Source organism: Echiichthys vipera (assembly GCF_963691815.1).
Source record: "Echiichthys vipera genome assembly, chromosome: 14".
In the NCBI taxonomy this organism is placed as follows: domain Eukaryota; kingdom Metazoa; phylum Chordata; class Actinopteri; order Perciformes; family Trachinidae; genus Echiichthys; species Echiichthys vipera.
In genome coordinates, this window is record NC_139839.1 from 22,790,237 (window position 1) to 22,812,146 (window position 21,910).

The 21,910-nt window shown below is 41.8% G+C and overlaps 1 protein-coding gene across 4 annotated transcripts in view; it reads left to right on the top strand.

Moving 5' to 3' along the window:
- Positions 1-2,396: 2,396 nt before the first annotated feature.
- The window catches only part of LOC310956206 (vacuole membrane protein 1-like), a 47,719-nt gene continuing 28,205 nt past the window's right edge, over positions 2,397-21,910 (top strand). For 3 of the 4 annotated variants that reach the window (XM_083926367.1, XM_083926368.1, XM_083926370.1), the window contains exons 1-3: positions 2,397-2,593; positions 13,851-14,093; positions 18,267-18,398. In XM_083926367.1, the coding sequence (XP_083782493.1) occupies positions 2,429-2,593; positions 13,851-14,093; positions 18,267-18,398 (540 nt within the window). In that variant the 5' untranslated portion in view covers positions 2,397-2,428. The remainder of the gene's footprint in view (positions 2,594-13,850; positions 14,094-18,266; positions 18,399-21,910) is intronic. The other variant, XM_083926369.1, reaches the window with a different exon arrangement.

Sequence of the window (21,910 nt, forward strand, 5' to 3'; positions counted from 1 at the left end):
TAAAACCCACACAAGTGTCTGTTGCCAGCAGGTGGCGCTTTGCCCAACTACAGTATGTGGCCCCTCTGTTGCAGTATATTGCCCACTGATTATTATCCTAATGAGAACTTGCTGCTTCTGTTGGTAAGGCCTATAATTGTAGATGTCGATTAGTTTCCAGCAGACGTCTCTCTCACAAAGTTGAAATGAAAATTGTGTCCTTTCTTCATCAAAGCAATCCTTTCCTTTCACCCATACAGCCTCACTAATGCTTCCATTGATTCCTCACCTTTTTTCATCACGCTTTGTCCTCCCTACTCACCATCTTTCTTCTCCTCATCCTATATACAATTCACCTCTGCCCCCTAACAAATGCATCCTTCATTTTCTACCTTCATCCTCTTCTTCTCCTTCACCCAGGCTCTGGCAGCAAAGACAGACTGTGTTTGGCCTGCTGATCCTGCTTGTCCTCCTCTCCATTGCCTACTGTATTGAAGGAACACACCAGAAGGTGATTGAATACTAAATTTGAATAGTAAATTGTAACAATACTTTGTGTTGAACTGCTAGGCTGACATACTGTCAATCATAAAACCTGAGAATTTTAATGGATTTTAATGGAGGGTATAATTTAATCTTTTTTTCTTTCTTGCCTTATAATAACTAAGTGCAGGTTATGTTTCCTACATTTTCTACCACCATAACACTGAATGTAATACGTACAGTATGTATGTATGTAAGTATGCTTGAGTGGGCTGTAGCTCAGTAAGTAGAGCGGTTGTCTATCGAAGGGTTGGTGGTTTGATCCCTCCTCCTGTCCACAGGTGGAAGTGTACTTCAACAAAACACTCAAGAAGCACCAGTTGTGTCCTATTAAAGTTGAAAAGTGCTATTTTACATGGTTCATTTACTATGAATTTTAAATCATGACTTAACTGTGATAAACAAAGTCATTGACATCTCAGAGTGTGGAAAGCGTTACAAATCCACTTCTAAGGCTTTGGGACTCCAGTGAACCACAGTGAGAGCCATCATCCACAAAAAAGGAGAAAACATGGAAAAGTGGTGAAACTTCCCAGGAGTGGCCGACCGACCAAAATGACTCCAAGAGTGCATCGACGCCTCATCCAGGAGGTCACAAACGAACCCAGATCAAAAACATCTAAAGCACTGCAGGCCTCACTTGCCTCAGTTAAAGTCAGTGTTCATGATTCAATGATAAGAAAGAGACGGGGGAAAAATGGCATCCATGCTTGATTGCAGTTGTTGCTGCCAAGAGTGACGCAACCAATTATTCGATTTTAGGGGCAATCCCTTTTTCACATAGGGCCAGGTTGGTTTGGATAGCTCTTTCCCCCTTAATAATGAAATCATCATTTAAAAACTGCATTTTGTATTTACTCAGGTTATTGCTGTCTGATATTAAAACTTGTTTGATGATCTGAAACATGTAAGTGTGACAAAAAAAGCAAGAACAGAAGAATCTGTAAGGGGGCAAGTACTTTTTCACAGCACTGCAGTTATCGGCACAGAGATTGGTAACTGCATCGCAGGAGTCACTTCTACAATAACACTTGTAATTGTTGCATCTCATGCAGATATCCTCTCTACCAAGTGTTGCTAGTGTGAGTGTTCCTACATCACGTTTAATTATTAACTTCCCACAAAGCCAAGTTATACCTGCTAATCTCTCACATCCACAGGGCAAACTACTGGAGCACTGACTGTAAACCACAGCAGGCTGTGCTATAGATCCGAATCTGAAAAAGTATTTTGAAACCCAGTGACATAAAGCCTTTTTCTGACTCAGAAGTTGTGGAATCAGTTCTCAACAACGACAAGTAACAATCACCCATGGATGGCACTGCGCTTCCCAGCAATGAGAGAGGTAGTATGTGCTGTTTTACTGGGTTTTCTTGGGAAATGGAGTCTTCCCTCAGAGCCTCCCCCACTCCCCTCCACCCCTCAGTCCCCTCCCTTCTTCCCGTAATCTACACACATGCTTCCTCCTGAAAATGACCTGCCTTGGCTTCAGGGAGAGGTGTAAACCGAGTGATAGATGGAGTGATAGTGGCAGATGAACAGGAGGAACATAGAGGCAGACGGAGCAATCTTGGCTTGCCTTACTTCACTAGTTGTGTAAGAGTTGGCTGCCACCAAAGAGAATAATAGTGCTGTTCTTCTGTGAGAGTGCTGAACACTCCTACCCTACGGCTCTGTCCTCTCAACTCAACAACAACCTCTGTCTCTAAAGGTCTCTCTCCCTCACTCTCTCACCCTCTTCCTCTCCCTCTCTTTCTCTACCACTCACTTGCCCTCACCCACCTTTTTAAGTGCCCTGTGTTTTGCACACTTTCACTCTTGTACCTTCTCTCACTCTGTATCTGTCCCTCCCCTTCTCTCTCTTTGCCCCCCACCCCACCCTACCTTTTCTTGTTTCCTCACACTCATGTGCATGTGTCTCTGCCATGTGGTTGACCGTCCCTCTTTCTGGCCTCTGCAGTATGTGCGCTACATGGAGAAGAAGACGCTGTGGTGCGCTTACTGGGTCGGCCTGGGCATCCTCTCCTCTGTGGGTCTTGGCACCGGCCTGCACACCTTCCTTCTTTACCTGGTAAGAAAGCGTTTTCTGTGACTCTACGACAAGTTGCCTACCACTTTCACAGTGCAGTTATTCACTTGCCTGTGCTTGTTTATGACAGAGCTGAAACTCAAACACAGTGGATGACGATGGTGGTGCTGTGACGCAGGTCTCAAAAGGCTGTGTTGATGTTGTTGTTGTTGTTGTTGTTGGGTTGTTGCTAGGGCTTTAATAAGGTTTCTGGAAGTGCCTTATGCATTCGCACATGCATACGTGAGTTAGTATGGTTTTGTGAACACATGCATTTCAGAGTGGGGTGGAGATGAATAGACACTGTGGTCGCCGCACTGTTTTGACAGGCAGTCTAGGAACAATCGCACTCACTGACCCCTCTGACTGAGTGCACATGAGGATAAAAACACACTCCCTCCCCCTCTCTGAGTTCTTTCTCTTTCCTCTCCTGCTCCCCACTGTTTGGCTCACTCTTACTTTCTCTCTCCCCTTGCTCCTTCTCCTTTTTATGTCTCTCCTCTGCTTAAAGTCCCCCTGTTACTCCCCCCTTTCCTTCTTCCTTCCTTTTTCTCCGAGTGTTTTTGCTCAGTGTTGAGCATGGGGAGGTGTTGGGTCTCTGCTGCTGATCAGATCCGGGTCCCAAAACATCTGCTTTCAGGGATTCAACTGTCACACTTGTATGCCCTTGCTCAGTGGAGCTGAACTGGAAACTTTGAAGTGCCTGTCCTCCATTCTGTTGATTTTAAAAGCCAAACTCTGGCGCTCCCAAATGTAATTTGAGATTTTTCTCGCTACTCTCACTTTGGCTCAGCTCACTGTTGCAGAAGGTTTAAATGTAGGATGTCACCATCTAGTGAGCATGGCCGCTACTGCAGGTTGTGGTGTCACTGGGTTCATGACAGAACTTGGTGCTCCTTGCTGGAGCTGCTGTTGTGCATTTTTTATAGAGTTTGACTGATATTGTCTTTTAAAGGCCGATACTGGTGCTCACATTTTTTGGATTTAATCTACAGTCAATGATGTTTTTGTGTGGATATCAAACTAAAAATGTTTTTTGTTTTTCTCACCTTTGTTTGAATATAAATAATATCAGAGAATTTAATGTTTCCCACCAAATTGACTTCATGTAGGGTGGAAATGCCTCTGAAACTGCATTTAGACCATGAGATTATTATACCTTACATTATAAGCTGTTAATGACGGACAGACCTTTAATAAAAGGGCAGCCTGATAAAGAAGCCAGTCTAATCTAGTATCTGATTTGTGTCTTCAACTCTCAGCTAAAAGCACAAAACGGAACTGAAGTATTCAAATTATATATCCTCTTTTCTGTAGATTATTAAAGGAACCATTAAGATTCTTAAGTGATTTTGTAGATTTCTGGATTCTGACAAATATTTCTAATTTCTGCCAATAAAACAGGGTTTAAGAATTTCACTGGTTTATCTCTGTAATTCATAAATAAGTCATAGAGTGTGGTCTATACCTACTCTGTAAAGTGTCCTGAGATAACTTTTGTCATGATTTGGCACTGTAAATAAAATTGAATTGAATTGAATTGAACTGGTAAGTGAACAGTGGTGAGTACCTGCAGGCATGTTTTCCTGCTCTGAGAAACTAGGACTGGGCCAATGACAATAACTGGGTCAGAGCCAGTTTACATTCTGATCTTTCTGGTACTTTTCCTCCCGGTCCATAAGACTTGATTAAATGCTAGGCATGAGAACCTCTGTGTTTACCAGCTCTTGACTTTGATTTACCCCCATGTCAAACTTTGGTAAGAACACCACCATAGTTAATAAGTTGCAGCACTCAAGATTTACATCAGCACACAGTTGTGTTCACAATTCACTTGTATTGCCCAGCTTCCCATCAAATCAACAATTTTATTTCATTTTCACTCCTGCAAACTTCCTGATGGTGAGGAGCAGAGCTCAAGCAACAATTCAATTAAATAATTACTTGACTGTCAGAAAATTCAGCAGTTGTCATACTTGGCTAATCCTTTGAGTGTCTTTTTTAATACAGCAAAAATGGCCATCATTTCTGGCTCCAGCCTCTAAAATCTGAATATTACCTTGTTATCTCGCTCCTCTATGATAGTAAACTGACCTTTTGTGGTTTTGGACTGTTGATCTGACAAAAGAACACATCCCAGTGTCACCCTGGGAAGACCAAATGACCAAATGACGAATCAAGAAAATAATCAGTAGATGAATAGATGATGAAAATCATTGTTAGTCGTAGTCCCACCTGATTTATTTGGTAACAAAAATAATCATAGCTGCATTTACAGCCCTAGATTACAATCTGCAAATAGTATTGTATATTAGAATCAAACCTACCAGTATTATGCTCTGTTGTTATTTCTAGATGGTCCGATGTTTGCAACTCACCCAGTTCAGTACTAGTAACAGTCAGTAGAGGGTGCCAGTGGTTTTTAGATGTTGATCAATCAGAAAATCAGAGCAGACGAATTTTGTAGTACATGTTGTATTATTATATCAATAACCATTATCAGTGTTTGTATTCACATAAACGCTACGGTATAAGACTCATTTGTTAGGGAGACTTTGTTGACTGCAATGTATCAGGTTATTGAAAAGCATAGTGAACTAAATGAACAATCAAAAAAACACTAACAAATTCACCACACTCCTTTGTTTTAGTAATCTATTACATTAGCAGTTAATTGGTAATTCCCACCTTTTTTGTATAAATATAAAGGTGTGAATGATCTTCTTTTCTTTTTTTTTCACATGACATAACATGTGACTCTGTGTTGTCATATGACTTCCCTACCTTTTCGGTTGTCATCACGTGTCTGTTCCTTTTCTGACTTCTTTAAAGGGCTCAGTCCTTTCTATTTTTTTCCCATTTTCCCAAATTGTCACATTTTTCTCTGCCAACACAGTGTAGACTCTGTCCAGTCTGGCACTGCCACATGCAAGCTCTCTGTTTACCTCTGTGACATTGATATGACAATCTTTTACTGCTAATAGGTGTTTTGTCAGAAATAAATGACCACAAGTCACATATTAACAGCACACATCTTTAGTGGTTGGCAGGACTTAGTAAACATAATAGTATTAGAGTACTGCAGAGCCACCATCAGAGGGAGATGCAGAGCCAGTAACATGCAAACCATCCCAGTCAATGAAACCAGAGCAGAAGTGGCAGCTCTCCTGTTCCCTGACATGGGCAATTGCTGGCCTGCGTCTCCTCTCTGTGTTTGTGTCCCGCTGAGACTGCGGGTGATCATTGTACACCGACAAGACTGGTTATTGGAGAAAGATAAAACCCTGCAACTCATGCGTGGCGAAGAAAAAAAGCACAGTTCTTGGCACACCATCAAGTGTATTTTATCCTGCTGCTTTGAGGGTGGAGGTCGTGGGTGGATGCTTATAATACAGACCATGAAAACAATAAAATCATGCAGGAGCACTGGAGGGATCTCATTTCGTCAGGAGCCGCTGAGGAAAGGATCAGTACGCACACGCACACTGAGAGCCCTGCACCTGTGCATGTATCTGCCATAACGATTGTGAAGATCAAAATTACGAGTGGGACCGGCTTTCATCCCCACTTTGATTTTTAAGTGTTTGTTTTCTAGTGACAACTAGTGTCATTGCCCTCCATAAAACCTCTTTTAACTGAGAAGAGGTTAGCGATGAGTGTGACTCTTGAAAGCTTGGGAATGCTGTAAATATTTTAGAAGAGAGCTCATCTGAGTCATCCACCATTAAATTACTTTCAGTAATGGCTGTTGCCATTAAGTCATTATGGGCAGCATGAAAACTGTTGTGCTCAACGTTAAATCAACAGCAACAAAGAATTAAAGTCATTATAATTGAAGCCGTGCACGTTGCTGTTTACATAATAGCAACTAGGGAAGTCTGTTTTTTCTATCTGTCCTAGCTTTGAGCTGTTTTATGCATAAGAGGTGTACTTGTGTCTTTCTAGAGGCATACATTATAGCAGCCTTTGGGGACAAAACAATAGCAATATTATGGGATAAAAAAAAATCGAACCATGTTTGCAGTGTGTTTATGACTCATGATTCACAGTGCCTTGTCTTTCAAAAAATAAACCAATGGCTCATCTAAATAAAGCCCATTTTCAGGTTTTCTATATTCAGTTTCTTTTAGGATTGCTAAATTATAGGTTGCAGGAGGTTTGTGTAGAATATACAGATTTTCCCCAGCAAACCCCCTAAAATTAAGTTTTGGCTGTTGGCAATTACCAGGAGCACAGCTTTAATTAGCCCCAACTATCGCTGTAAGCGCAGAGCAGGTCTGAGAGTGTAGCTTCCACATACTGTCCCATTGTTGTTAATACAATCACATTCACACACTCATACTGCTGCTCGGGTCCTCAAAAGTTCTCCCGCTCATATGTCGTTATACAGTTAAGTACAGTCCGCCCACACATTCACAGTCTGACAAGAACATGTGGGTGAGGGAAACTCGGTCACAGCATGGGTATCGGACAAAGGGCTTCACATAGACAGAAACCTGGTTGCTTTGTTTGAGTTGTGACTCACACAGTATAACTGTTTTTTATGACCTGGACTACATTTTTACTAATAATGTAATACTCATAATAAGTGTTTATTTGGTCACCCGATAAGCTGATAAGGCTCCGGGTCGGCTCTTCAGAGAGTGTTGAATTTACTCTGTTGGGTGTGGACGTACTGTATTATAAACAATGCCAATATATTGATTCATAATTTTCTAGACTTCACTGTACATTCTTTCTGTTACAAACATGACTCGACATAGCATAATAGCTCCTCTGTTCACAAAAGTGAGAATTGATTCCTGGCATGCATGTTACCTGGAACATGAGTGACACATCAGGATCAAGTTCAGCAGCTCTTTGAAAAGCTGAAAAGCTACTCTTGACTCACCACCGGCTGGCAGTAACAGATCTCTCGCGTTAACTTCAACACCTCTTAAATTCAAATTGAAGCCATTCATTTTTAACTACATCTAGATAGTGTGTCAGAACTGTATCACTTGGATTTGATCCTCCTACTACTGAACAGGCAGTATCACTTACTTGCCATAAAGATACGTTGGTTGGGAATTTTACACCGGAAAGTTATGGGTCTGCAGCTGCCTGTGAGGGGAATATTACTTTGGGTTTGAATATGAAATACACAAAAGGGCTTTCACTTACTTTGGCAAAAAAGGAAGAGTTAAAATATAAAATCAAAATTTCTTTTATCTTTGATTTTTTTGTTTTTTATCTTTGATTTTTTTGTGTCCAATATCTTTTGACTCACTCATCTTCAACAACTGTTTCACAAGTGAATACCAGAGAGATGTTTAAATGGGAGCTGTGTGTGTGTGTGTGTGTGTGTGTGTGTGTGTGTGTGTGTGTGTGTGTGTGTGTGTGTGTGTGTGTGTGTGTGTGTGTGTGTGTGTGTGTGTGTGTGTGTGTGTGTGTGTGTGTGTGTGTGTGTGTGTGTGTGTGTGTGTGTGTGTGTGTGTGTGTGTGTGTCTAAAGGCTTCACAATCTTAATTGTCACACCTCAGCCATCCAAGGCATGCGTCTGTCTGTCTGTGTCTTGAAGGCCCCGGGAGTCCTGTTAATACCAAGTTCACCTCTCTCTCACACACACACACACACACACACAGTCCACAGGATGCAAATCCCGCCCCAAAGTAGGCTTAGAGTGTAGCCAGTCTGGAACAGCACCAACAACCCTGCCAGAAAAAGCCAAACCTTACCAGACCAAACCAGAGCGTACTGGCATACTGCAGGTGTTTAGGTTATTTAAAGCTTATTTTTGTTATGAAATTCTACCGTAGAGGTCACCCAGTGCTTTGCAGTCATGGACTTTGGGGGCCAACATTTTGTTTTCCCTGCACGCAGTAGTTTTAATTGGCCAAAAGAAACATGCTTAATGTACACCCATTGCTCTTTGGGTATGAATTCATCCATGGCATCATCACACAGATATTAAATGAAGACAAGTCCAGTTTTCCCATTATAATCTGTTAAAAAAGTTAATTATTTTTGAAGTGTAAAATTAAAATGCTTATTTCTGTAGACATTATGTGAACTATGTTTTATGCATATTTTAGTGTCATTTTCCTTTTATAATGTGCACAGGTTATTGAATTTGCTACTTTAAGTCAGTTTTAAATAGCTTGGATTGGAATGAAAGTGTATAATCCAATGCTCAGTGGGTGGTCAGAGTTAGTGTGTCTGTCTGGCTAGTCAAAGACAGTTTTCTGAACATGAAAAATGGTGAAACTACAAGGATAAATCACTGGGACCAGCCCCTCAAATCTCCAGCATCTTACAGTCTGTGTGTGTGTGTGTGTGTGTGTGTGTGTGTGTGTGTGTGTGTGTGTGTGTGTGTGTGTGTGTGTGTGTGTGTGTGTGTGTGTGTGTGTGTGTGTGTGTGTGTGTGTGTGTGTGTGTGTGTGTGTGTGTGTGTGTGTGTGTGTGTGTGTCCCACCCCTCCTCTCTGTCTGTGCTCCATCACTGGCCTCAGTCCAGCACTCTTACCTCCCTCTGAGATTCTGACCAGGGCTTCTTCATAACGAACTGACCTCCAATATTTGTCTGCTTTGCCTCCAGCAGTCTCCCACTGTAAGAAGCGGTTAACAGGTTATGCTAGCAGGACCGTGTCTAATGTGCTTCAATGGCCCTTGACGACCACAGTGACCTGTTAATGACTGGACCGTCCTGTGGTCGTGGTCACTGAGAACTGGTCAGTTTATGGTCACCCATTAATGTCTGGTTTGAGGCTTCGGAAGCAACTACATTTGCCACCATAAACACAAGGAGTCCATGCAAAGACTGGTGGCAGGTGTGATTATGTGCTGCATCCGCTAGGGTCTCATGATTAAAAACAATAAATTAGGGATTGTATTTTTTCACATTTGATTTGTGATAATTTTGGAAATCAAAAATGTAGCCAAATAAACAACATTTAAATTCTGAGAGTATGAAGAGACGAATTAGATTTGTATGTCTTATAAGCTACAGACAGCTCACAGTTTGAATCCGACCGTCATGTGCCATTGCTTCCTGATGGTACTGGCTTCTGCAATTTGATTCTTGATGAAATTTCATGATGAGTACAATCACTCGACTGCATCCGCACAGAATAAACCAGTATTTAAAATGTAAAAAAGCCACTTCCTTGCACAACCTGTGTTGCAATTCAAGTCACCACATCTACATTGCTATACTACGAGTGTGTGTGTCTGCTGACCTAATGCAAATTACACTGTCTCTGTCACACACATGGTCACAAATCATGTTTCATATATCACGTGTTTAACAATTCAAGACTATTATAACAATTGCGCTGGATAAGCAGTACCAAAGTAGGAGGTACACAGTCCATGTCAGTAGCTTATCTCAGCAGCCACTATTGGCCAACAAGCTTTCACTTCCTACTTCAGTGGGCACGCTGATGCATACTTTGTTCGTGCTGTGGCACTGAGAGGAAGCGCCTTTCCGCTCATGTGCTTCAGCAACTGCTGTGCTCATAGCCTATCCCTGTCACTTGTCCAGAATAGAGGTTAAGGAGTCATTTACTTCACATCAAAAATAATTTATTATCAGTTCACCCTCATCATATCATACTCCCTGGACATTTGAGTGGCCACACAGATCACTACAGATTAGTAAATGTAACTCAACACTTTTCTTTGTAGACTTTTTGTGATTTTTTTGGAAAAAAAAAGTGGCCCAATCATAATTTTGTAACAGGGCTGATTAAGAATGTCTGGGTTTTCAGGATCCTGTGTCATTTTTTCCAAAACCATTATTCAGTGTTACTCACCAAAAAGCAAAACAGTTCAATAAAGGTGTTGAATGCATTTCCTTCCTTATAAAACATTTGCAGATACAATTATTAACATTTGAACTCCTGCATTGTCTTCTTCTTCTTCACTGCCTTTGTTGCCACATTTCCTCAATTAGCACACAAAAGTAAGTCTTTTAAAAAATGTACATGGACAAACAGCTCTTCTTGTTGGAAAAAATATTACATCTTCTTTACATTTCTAGGAGTTTGCACCGGATGACAATCACATTAAAGGAGGACCAGCGAGTTGTAATAGTGATGATATATCGTCAGTACACACAGACACACACACACACACACACACACACACACACACACACACACACACACACACACACACACACACACACACACACACACACACACACACACACACACACACACACACACACACACACACACACATACACACATCCTGGCAGAGATACTTTATTACCATATTCAAACTGTGTGCGTCTCCTCAGATTCTGTGTGGATGTACCCAGGAGTGGGGATCCCATTCGTTTTGGAGGCCAGGCGTTGGTTTTTGCTGGTCGCCACAGGAATGCCAGCAATGTTGCCTCCATTGTGGATCCCATCGGTACAGAGAGAGGAACTTTGTGCCTCTGTCAGTACTGATGTTTGTTTTAGTGGCTGCAAACCAAATCTCAAATTAGACACAGTTAGGAATAGGAGGTGGGATATTTATTTCAGCACACACACATAATCTCTCCCTACGAATTAGTTTACAGTGTGAAGGATGGAACAATGGTTTCTTTTCTCTATGTATTTTTTTTTGTTTTTATATCAATCATCATCCGTCCTTGATGAGATGAAATGTGCTTGTTGTGTGTCTGTGTGTGTCATCAAGTCAGAAACCAAATGAGAGGGAGCAGCTACCTGTGTGTTAGGGGCTGGGCTGCGGATTAATGGTGAGTCACCTGGACAACATGAGAGGACTGGGCTTTTGTGTAAGGTGAGAACAGTGACACAGCATTACACATAGAGAGAGGACGAGAGAGAGCAGGTACCTCAAGTCACGCAACTCTCTCTGTTGGCAGGTTATGTGTGTGTGTTTAGTAAACACACATTACCTGAGAAAGAGTGGGAAGATGTGCACGAGAGGAATATAGTGTTTCTTGGCCACACAAACATTCTGCTTGAGGTGTGTGTGTGTAATCCATGGCAGTATGAATCCACTGGAGAGTCAGTGGGGAGGATCCAGTCATAATGGGTCAGTGCTAAGAGCTTCTTGACCTCTCCCTCTTGATCACTTTTCCCATTTGTCTTATGAGCAAGTGTGTGAACATCAGACATTTCCCCTTAAAGTACTCGCAGTACTTTTTTAAATTCTTAATGTAGCTGTGACTGTACCTGCTTACTAATACCTTGTGTACAGAAACTAATCTGTGTCATCTTAAGGGAGTGTAACGTTCAGAGAGAAGACATTGCTGTTTCCTGTTCCCTCACACACCACCGTCCTGCCCTCCCACGTCCCATCCTGTCTCGTCCTGCTTTGTCCCATGCAGCTCCGGAAGCTCCAGCCCCACCCCAGGTTTGCAAGATTGCTTTGGTGCTACATTGTGTAATGCCAAACTGCCCCAAACTGCGTCACTGGGAGCACCCTTTCTTTGCACACATACGCATGAGTGTAAACACACAGAATAAACCCGCTTACATTGGCTCGATCCGTATACCTGCCTTTGTTTGTAGGGATCCTACTAGTGTTACTGACTTGTTTGATAATCTCTGTCATTTCACATCCGTCTAGGTTGTTGCTCAGTGTGTAACAGGCATTCTTACAGAGAAAATGCAAAATTATATGACCTTTTTTTTTTCCTGACTGGATCCTGTTCAGTGTCAAAGTTAATCAAACATGCTCTCAGAAGATGTTATCAACCTTATTGTCATAATGAGTCAGTGTAGAATGGCCAACAGCCATTTGTACAAATAATTTCCTTGTACCTCTCAGGCAACAGCTTTGTGTCCTCATGTAAATGTATGCTGCAGGAATAGCATAGGAATAGAGTTTTCACAGGAACCCTGTTCTGTTCAGCAAGCTAGTGCTCACACATTTGCTCTGATCTAAATATATAATTAAATTATTCTGTGTGCTGTATGAAATCACCTCTCAAAACAAGCGTGTTTAAATGACATTCAACAAATTAGTGATTAATTATTTATAACTATAACCATAACTTTATTATGAGGAATTGTCTGCGTTTAAAATTATAGAGGTGTAATTAGTAAAAAGGAGACGTCAAATGACCAAAGCTGTTACTTTATTTCAAAATGCGTTTGTGTGTGTTTAAGTGGAGATTACCCCTCTTCATATGCTCATTTTGGTATTTCTGTGTAATTGAGTTGAGTGTGTGTGTGTGTGTGTGTGTGTGTGTGTGTGTGTGTGTGTGTGTGTGTGTGTGTGTGTGTGTGTGTGTGTGTGTGTTTGTGTGTGTGTGGCCTTCGAGTTTCTCTACACAGCGGCATTGTGGATGACTTGTTTTAGGGTTTGAACAAGAACATAAAGCTGGCAGCTCAATAAACTTTCACCACACACCAGAAATCCAACCTGCATCTCTGTTCTTCCCTTTGACTCCTCTCTTTTCTCACTGGAAGTCTAATTGAAGTGAGTAAATAAACAAGAGCCAGAAATGTAAACCAGACCAGGCCATATCAAAGACAGCGGGTCTTTAAGTATGCTAATGTCTCATTCTTACAAGTCAAACATTAATAAATTCCGCTTGAAGAGAGTCTGTATTTAGAGATCACATCTTTTTATGCGCTTTTCTTCAATATTATTGCGATGTGGGCAGATGGCTACACTCGGTTGTGTGTGTATGTGCATGTCACCTCGGGAGGATGGGGAGAATCATCTCCTGTGCTCTGGGAACATGTTTTCAGCTTCCCATTCTTTGTCTTTGACATGTCTTTGAGGTTCAATTGTTTGAGTAAATGACTGTGTGTGTGTGGTGAGTGTGTGTACACCCAATGGTTTCTTCACCCCGGCTTTGGTTTCCATTCTTGATTGTTTCCACCCGGGGCCCTCCACTCTTTATCCATTGACACTTCTCCTGTAGACTTTAAATCAGCATGAAGCAGAAAAACGCTCCAGCTTAAACAAAGTTATGTGTTTTTCTCCATTTCCTAATGGCCTTTCTAATTCATACAGAGAAAAAAGCAAAAGGTAGGCGACTCTTTATGTTAGTTTGTGGTGAAAAGCACAGGAAGTGTCCCACTGCTGTGGGGGATATAGCCTAGATAGTGACCCACATATAACTGCCTTCATGTTATCAATCAGTATTTGACTCAGATATGTCACTTTCTCCCTATGCTAATAACAAAGGGGTCTTCCACTGACTCAGAACTACTTCCAACAGGTGAACTCACACCTCCCACTCTATTTTTCCCTCCTTTCTCTGTTGCTCTTCATCTTCCTCTTTCTCCGCCTGTTTCTCTTTTTCTCAGGGACCACACATAGCATCAGTGACCTTGGCAGCCTATGAATGTGGCTCAGTGGAGTTCCCCGAACCGCCCTATCCGGACCAAATAGTCTGTCCCCAGCAGAACGCACCAGCACCAGGCTCTGATGCTGAGCAAGTGGGCGTGGAGGCCGCGGGGGTGGATGGGTTGGTGGGGCCAGCTGTCATCCAGGGAAGCATCTCCCTCTGGACCATCGTCTCCAAAGTGCGCCTGGAAGCTTGTATGTGGGTGAGTGCCTGTTACACACTGGTTGTGCATAGTTGGCTGTAACAGCTAAAGATCAGGCAACTGAAGGATCTGTACAGAGTTGAGCTTTTAGAAACATTTCTCATAGCTCAGTTTTGGTCCCAGTTTGCATCAATCTTACACATTTGCCACAGCTTTGATCAGTATTCAGAGTTTGTGCTTTGAAAAATTGTTGCTGTCAGGTGATAACCTCATATCTTCCAAATGCCATTTGCTCAGCCACTAAGAAAAACAGTCCTGTTTTCAGATTGACCGCTGTGCATTTGTGAATTTATCCAGTGGGTTTTGAAAGGTGTCATTAGACAGAGGGTGGTAGAAACATGAAACTTACCAAAATTGGAGGGGCAGCGTCAAACTATACATGCCAAGCACTCCAATTTAGATGACTTTTTTTCTTAGTTAACATGCTATTTATGCCGCAACCATGAATACTTCCTGTGTATTCTCTCTGTTAACATCTTAATTTAAAGAATTTTTAAAACTTTTAGATCTCTCTCTGACCACGGAGAAGATTCTGTGGTCCTTGCACCCTAATTTTAGAGTCACAGGCGCTGCCAATTTCTCGTTCATTATTTTTTTTTTGTTGCAACTCAAACTAGAAATGATCCACAATTGCACACAGACTGTGGGTGCAAATGTATTCATTGATAACTCATTTGCTTGGAAACCCCAAGCTCCTTACTGTGAATTTCCCTCATGCAGTGCTGGTGGTTTCACACCTTTAACCAGCCATGTGGTTAGTCAGAAAGATGAAATATGTTCAATCTACAACCGTTTTTTTTCAGGGCCAGAATAGAAACATTTTACCACAATAGTATAAATACATAAATAACGGCATGCTAAACATTAGAATGCCAGCTTGTCTGTTTAAAAGTTTGAATTTAGACAAAGAACAGCCTTCTACCTTGGTGTCTAGTTACACTTTGACCAGGGCTCTAGTGGTTTATCAATGACTCACACATGGCTCAGCTTTACCATGAAACCACTGACAATGGCTTGTGCTACTGACACACACACACACACACACACACACACACACACACACACACACACACACACACACACACACACACACACACACACACACACACACACACACACACACACACGTAGGACACATAAAATCAGAAGAACATATGTTGCACAATGATCAAGTAGTCACACTCCATTATAGACTTCTTTGTAACTGACAGTTCACTTTTTTTTTCATGAGGCTGCCAAATACCGAGAAAAGAGATCTTTGTCACTGACACGTGATATGACTTTTATTATTCTTTGTTATCTGTTTCCCTGTTCTGCATAATGTTGAAGGGACTGAGGGGAGGGGGAAATACAAGCCCTCAGCAGCTTCATTACCGGGAATTTAGAGGAACCATGCAGGCTTTTACGGCCTGCTCTCTGTTGTTTGTAAGACAGGTTATGAAAACTTTTAATTTATTGGATATTCATTCCATTACACAAATACACAATTTAACTACAATACTCAGTAAAGACCTTTTATTGATGATACTCATTTACAATCCTCTAACTCTGACATTAACCATTCCTTTACATGCTAAACTAAATAGTAATAAACTAATAGCAAAAAATGATACTGGGATCCTCAGCTTTCACCCCTTATAATGGCCTCATGTCATTATATGAGACACACCCTGTCTTAAAGGGAAAATCTGTCAAATTTCATCCTTATCTCTATTTATCTAGGCTATGGATATGGTGTAAGCTTGCAGCTCTTTCGTGTTCTTTGTGTCTCTGGGGTGCACCTGCAAAATCTATTCCACTTCCTTACACCAGTGATGTACGGAAGAACGCCAGGGTGCTATTTAAGCTGTGGTAGCTGCAGGGTTCACAAACTTCCTTGTTCTCTTTTATTGTAAAACTGCTACATTTCCATCAGCGAAAATATGTGCAGAGGATGTTATGAATGAGGATTTTTTACAGTGTGCATTTTACACTGTTTTTTGCTGGATATTCAGCCAGAGTGAGGCTAAGGGAGGTGCAGTGTGGAGGAATTTCTCTGGTGGCAGGGAACCTCCACAACCTGAATTGCTGAGAGCAAACCCCGACTGGTGGTACCTTTGTTTAAATTTCCCTCTGATGCCAACAGAAACAGATCATTCTGCTGCAATAAATGTCAGCCTGCGCTGTTTTTCCTGGATCCTGTCGCTCATGACAACCGAGAGCCCGCCGTTTTGGCATCGCGTGACATCACCCCTTACCAGCAGAAGTTTACAAATCTTGTCGTCTCTCCAGTTGGACATTTTGGTTGGCGTCTTTGTGTAAATCACACTTCTTCTTTGCCCATGCTTCATATGCTTCACATGCTCTAGACACATGGGCTCAATCGGACATTACACAGACTTTGTACTAGGGAGCTGGCAGGGTAAAGTCAGTTTATTGTTAGATCCAGCTCATCAGGAGTTCTTACAATAAAGCCCCTCAGGGTAATGTCTTGATAATTTCGGGTTTGCAGTATATGTGTGAAAGGGGCTTGTGCTTGTGTGTGTGTGTGCCACCCAATCCCATTGGATTCACCACCACACCCCTGTAACCCCAGCCAGACGTGAGGCTTGTCTCTACAGTTGGAGACACCTGTTGCACTCACAGTTTGAAAGCACCCACGCCAGCATTCCTCCTCGTGCCCGCCTCCTATCTTCTGGATACACTAGTGATGAGACATTCCCCTCCCACCACCACTATCACTATCCCTTCTTCTCCTGCTCTCTCCTTTCTCTTTCCTCCTGTTTCTCTGTCTCTTTGTCTCTTCACTCTTGAAGCCTCTCTGTCCACTATTGCAGCTCCCCTAAGTGCTCCACTTCAAACACCAGCACTGTGCAGGTGGACATCTTTCAGTGCCCCCTACACAAACACACAGACACAGGCACATGCACGCTCACAAACAGAGCAGAGCTATTGAATGGAGCAGCTGCCAGGGAGATTAGGGCACGTCTCCATTATGAGAAAAAAACTGGCAGATTTCATCAAAGACTGCAGTGTTAACAAGAGAACAGGGTGTCCACATTAAAGATGCAGTCTGCCAGGTTTTGGGATAGCACCGCCTCCTGAGAGTGATTGTTTGGGCTTGTTGTCGCTGCCATGGTTGCTAACTACCCACTAATCATCTTCTGGCTCAGACATCCAGCTACATACAAGTAATGTGGCTGTGATTAGTTAGTTATGTTTTTTCGGGAGAGAGATTGAAGCTGTGATTTTCTGAGTTCCACTTAAACAACTAAATTTCAGTTCAAGAGCTTCATTTTTTAATTGCTGTGCATCTGCAGATGCTAGGGATATGTTGGGGCTTGAAATCATCTATTTGCCATCTGTAATTGTAACTTACACTAACTGTATCCTTAGCATCTTCTCTCACTCCCCTTGCACCCCTACTCTCCCCCTGTGCCTGGAAACATTAAAGTAATGAGCTGTGAGCAACTCCAAAAACACAGCATTTCTTGGCGGCTGTTTTCATTGTGTTAATTAAGTCTGTAGCCCTCACCCCATCACCCCTCACTCCCCCCCGTCCTCATGTTTTGGCGGTATGAACTTGGTGAACCGACCAAGTGCTGAGGATTTATTTCCCTGAAATCACTTCCGCTTTCTTCCTGTTAAGCCCCCCTCAATCACACAGGCTCCACCGATTTATAGCTACAAGCTCCTTTTGGCTGTAAGATATTGATATCTTGGTTCCTTTAGACCCCCTGGGCTTGTTAGCACTTTCTAAGTTTTCCAGAGACACTGCATTCCACATATCCAAAGTCGATTGGAACAGAGCAGTTAGCGGTGCTATGTGTTGATATGCTGTTTAGAAATGACATCTGGTTTTTCACCTTCCCTGGGCCTGTGTTTTATGTACCCATGATCGTTTAATAATCTGTTGGATTTTCGTTCTCGTAAATCCTTTCCGTTTTACTCCCATTAGGAGCTCTGATCGCACAATCCGAGGCGTCAAGCAGTGCAAGCTCCTTTGGATAGTTGATATTGATATTTTTCTCAATGAATCCCACAGGAACCATGGTAACATGGTCGTTAAGATAATTAACATGATATTTAGACAAATATATAATTTTTCATCACGCCAGAGTACCGTAAACGGTGAACTATGAACAGCAGCAGTAACCAAGCTCTGTATGTGTGTCTGTGTTTCTGTGTGAGCAGGGTGCAGGTACAGCTATAGGAGAGCTTCCTCCGTACTTCATGGCCCGGGCGGCGCGTCTTTCCGGCAACGACCCCGATGATGAGGACTACCAGAGATTTGAGGAGATCCTGGACCAGACTCAGTCTGCACAGGTGATACTGCTCCCTGCATCTTCTTTACACTCTGTTGTCTAACCTTCCTCACACCCTCCTCATTCTCCCTCTAACTCCCACAACAATCCTCTTGTGAAGCTATAACTTTTACTTCTACCTGCAGGGTTTTCCACAAGGATACAGAGTAGCCAGCTAAGGGGGTCTGGGGACATACACTAAATTGTAAACATGAAGTGAATTATTGTAAAGGTGTGTAAAGATTTCTTGTACATTTCCGCCTGCACAGTCTGTAAATAGATATCAATATTTAAAGCTATTTTGCTAATATTAGTTAAACACTTGAGACCAGAAGCCACTCTCTGCTCAGCAGGACACAACCTCTCAGCTGAGCGCACACACACATTTGCATAGATAATGTGGGGGCGGAACTGATACGGACAGATTTCTCGTTCATCGTGCTCGCAATTTTTGAAGCAGAGGCCAATGGTCTTAAATATACATGCATGCATAGCACATCGCAACTCGTTAATCAAAACATTTTATTAGAATAAAAGCAAAAATATAGAATGAAGTAGCCAACTGGCAGGCAGCCGGTGCTTATGGAAAGCTCTGTACCTGCTTCACTTCAATCTCACCTCTCTGCTCTTTTGCACTTGCATGCTTGTTCTTTATCGCTCCTATGCACTTGTACCATTTCATTTCCCCTTGGTGATGATTTATTTTCACAGTTCTGGTATTTTTCAAAATAAGCCATTACAATCTCCCAGTGAAAGTACTACATTGTACTCTGTGTGTGTGTGTGTGTGTGTGTGTGTGTGTGTGTGTGTGTGTGTGTGTGTGTGTGTGTGTGTGTGTGTGTGTGTGTGTGTGTGTGTGTGTGTGTGTGTGTGTGTGTGTGTGTGTGTGTGTGTGTGTGTGTATGTGTGTGTGTGTGTGTGTGTGTGTTAAACTCTGACCAAGCCCCACCTCACTGTCTCAACGGTACAGTGGGAATCAAGTGCTTTCACAACATTATGACTAACAGAACCGTAATGATGACTAGAGTGAAATGTTCCTTCCGTTTCCGGCCATTCATTGTGAAATTCCCTATAAAAAATGTTCTCATATGAAACATCCTCAACCGTGCCTAACAGCTCATTGTAAATATTTATTTTTTCCTCCTCTTGTGATTATGAAGGGAGGGGGAGGAATGAGGGGAAACTTGTGAGTGGTTTTGTCAAGGCTTTTCATCAGACCTGTCTGTCCTGACACAGTCTTCGTCCTTCATGCTTTTCTTTCTTCAACAGTGTAGGTCAAACAGTGAGACAGGTCAAGTGCATCCATAAATGGCTTTGAACTTTACAGCACACTCACTCACTCTTGTATTTGCAAATAAACTGCACCAGACTGTTAACAATTACTGTTTTTTAAAGGAATTTTTAAGTGATCCAGAGGACTGCTCATGTTGTTTACAGTATTTATTTCACTGCACAGCATGCACAGAACAGCCAGAGTTTAGATGTGAATCATATATGCTTGCCTTTGACAAAAGTAAAAATGTGAGAAAAGTATGCCTCTGTTAACAAGAGGAAATAAGTCCCCACCATATGTGTGTGTATGTTTTAGAAATGAGAAACAAGTGGAACACGTTCATCATAACGAGTCATTTATTCTGATTTAGTCCCATTCAATTCAAAATATTTTCTGTTGTCACCTGGTATCGCCGGATGTATTGTTCCTCTCTCTGTCTAAAGTTAATGTTTAAATGCCACCATTTTCTTTTTGTTTAAGTTGTAAAACAAATTTACACTGTTTTAACCAGAGCTTTGTTTGGATACAAATGATAACGGATATCTGGCCGATACTGACTCCAATAGCTGATCGAGTATCGGTCACAATGGGCCATTCTTTGTCTTTATACTGTGTACATTTTATAATGGAGTTTTATTTCAATTTGACCAATTTTCTAATTTTTGCATTTTAAAGGTTTACACTTAAATTGGAATTCCTGTGAATTTTGAATTTTTACTAAGTTTCTGGTGCATGATTAACTATAATTTATTATGAATAACTTGAAATTCAGTAAATGTATATCTCTGTATTTCTTTGATACATATTGTTTTACAAAGTTAGGAAAGCAATGTTTAAGTCAAGACTGATGTTGCATTACACATAAAACAATGATCCCACTCCCCTCCACACTGTGAGGCACACAACTTATTAAATAAACTCTGGTATCAGATCGGTACTCTGTATTGGCCGATATCCAAAGCTCAATTAACATGGTATGTGTATTTCACTAGAATTGATTTCACATTGTCTTTTCCAAATTTAAGAATATATAAAAATACTCCAGTGTGTTTTATTTGCACCACTATGATCTCTCAGTAGAGACACAAGTCAATACTTAACCACTCACTTGGTTATATTCCCTTCTCTTCTCTCCCACCTCAACCTGCATAGGAATCTTTGGACTAAATGTCTTGTTTAAGAATGCATCTCTAATGAATTACTGCATTCATTTATAACGGGAGGTAATCCATATTGCACTAATTTGTTTGGGATAAAACTTTGAACCATGTTGCATTTCTGGCTACAGCTCACTGGTGTCACAGAGGTTATTTTGCCTTTGGCTGGATCATTTACTCACACTGCATCTCTGCATGTTGTACTTGGTAGACATTGGTCCAGACAGCATGTTAAGCATTAATAAGATTTTTTCTTCAAAGAATACAAAATAAACGTTAAATAAATACTTTTTTTTTTCTCAAAATAAAAGCATATGAGTTGTAAAATCACAGGATACTCATAAATGACAGATCCTGCCCTGTAGATATGCTGTATTTGTGGAAATTGAGCATTATACTTCTAAAGATAAATATTGTATCAAACACTTTTTTTATTATTACTTAGGCCGACTCCCAGCACACAACCCAAAGAGACCTTTTGAGACACTAATATTGAAACAGATTCAAGGAAGTCACAAAAAATGGATCGAGAAAACCCATGCTCTTGGTTAACGGGGCTCCGGCGCAGCAAGAAGTTAATTCCACTGTTACTAATGCTGTGGACAGCTGGGCAGGTTGGAACCTACAGCAGCCTTGGCGTTCGGACCACGTGTGAAAGTAGAGCTCTGTCATCACTCACTGATAAAGTGGTGCTTCCCACCGAAACGCCAAGGAAAGAGTAGAAACAGTGGAGGAGAGTGACAAACAGGCGTTGTTGGGAGGAGGAGATTTTTTTCTGACTGATCATCTCAACATCGAAGAGCTCCTGCGCATCTTTTCCCAAACAAACCAACAGCGTGACGCAGGAGGAGCATCGCCTGTTTGTCTCGCATCCCGGCGAGGGTAGTTTAGAAGTGACGCTGCATGCCGCTGTCTCTGCACAGTCTCTCTCTATCACTCAAAGATTTCTGTCCTTCTCTTCCTATGCTCCCTTTCTTTCTCACACACGCCGTTCGTCTCCAACTGTGCACCTCTCTCTCCATCCCATTTCTCTCTGATGATATCTGGCAGCCGTGTGTATGTACTGTATGTGTGCTAGTGTAATTGGACAGCTTCTGGAGGCAG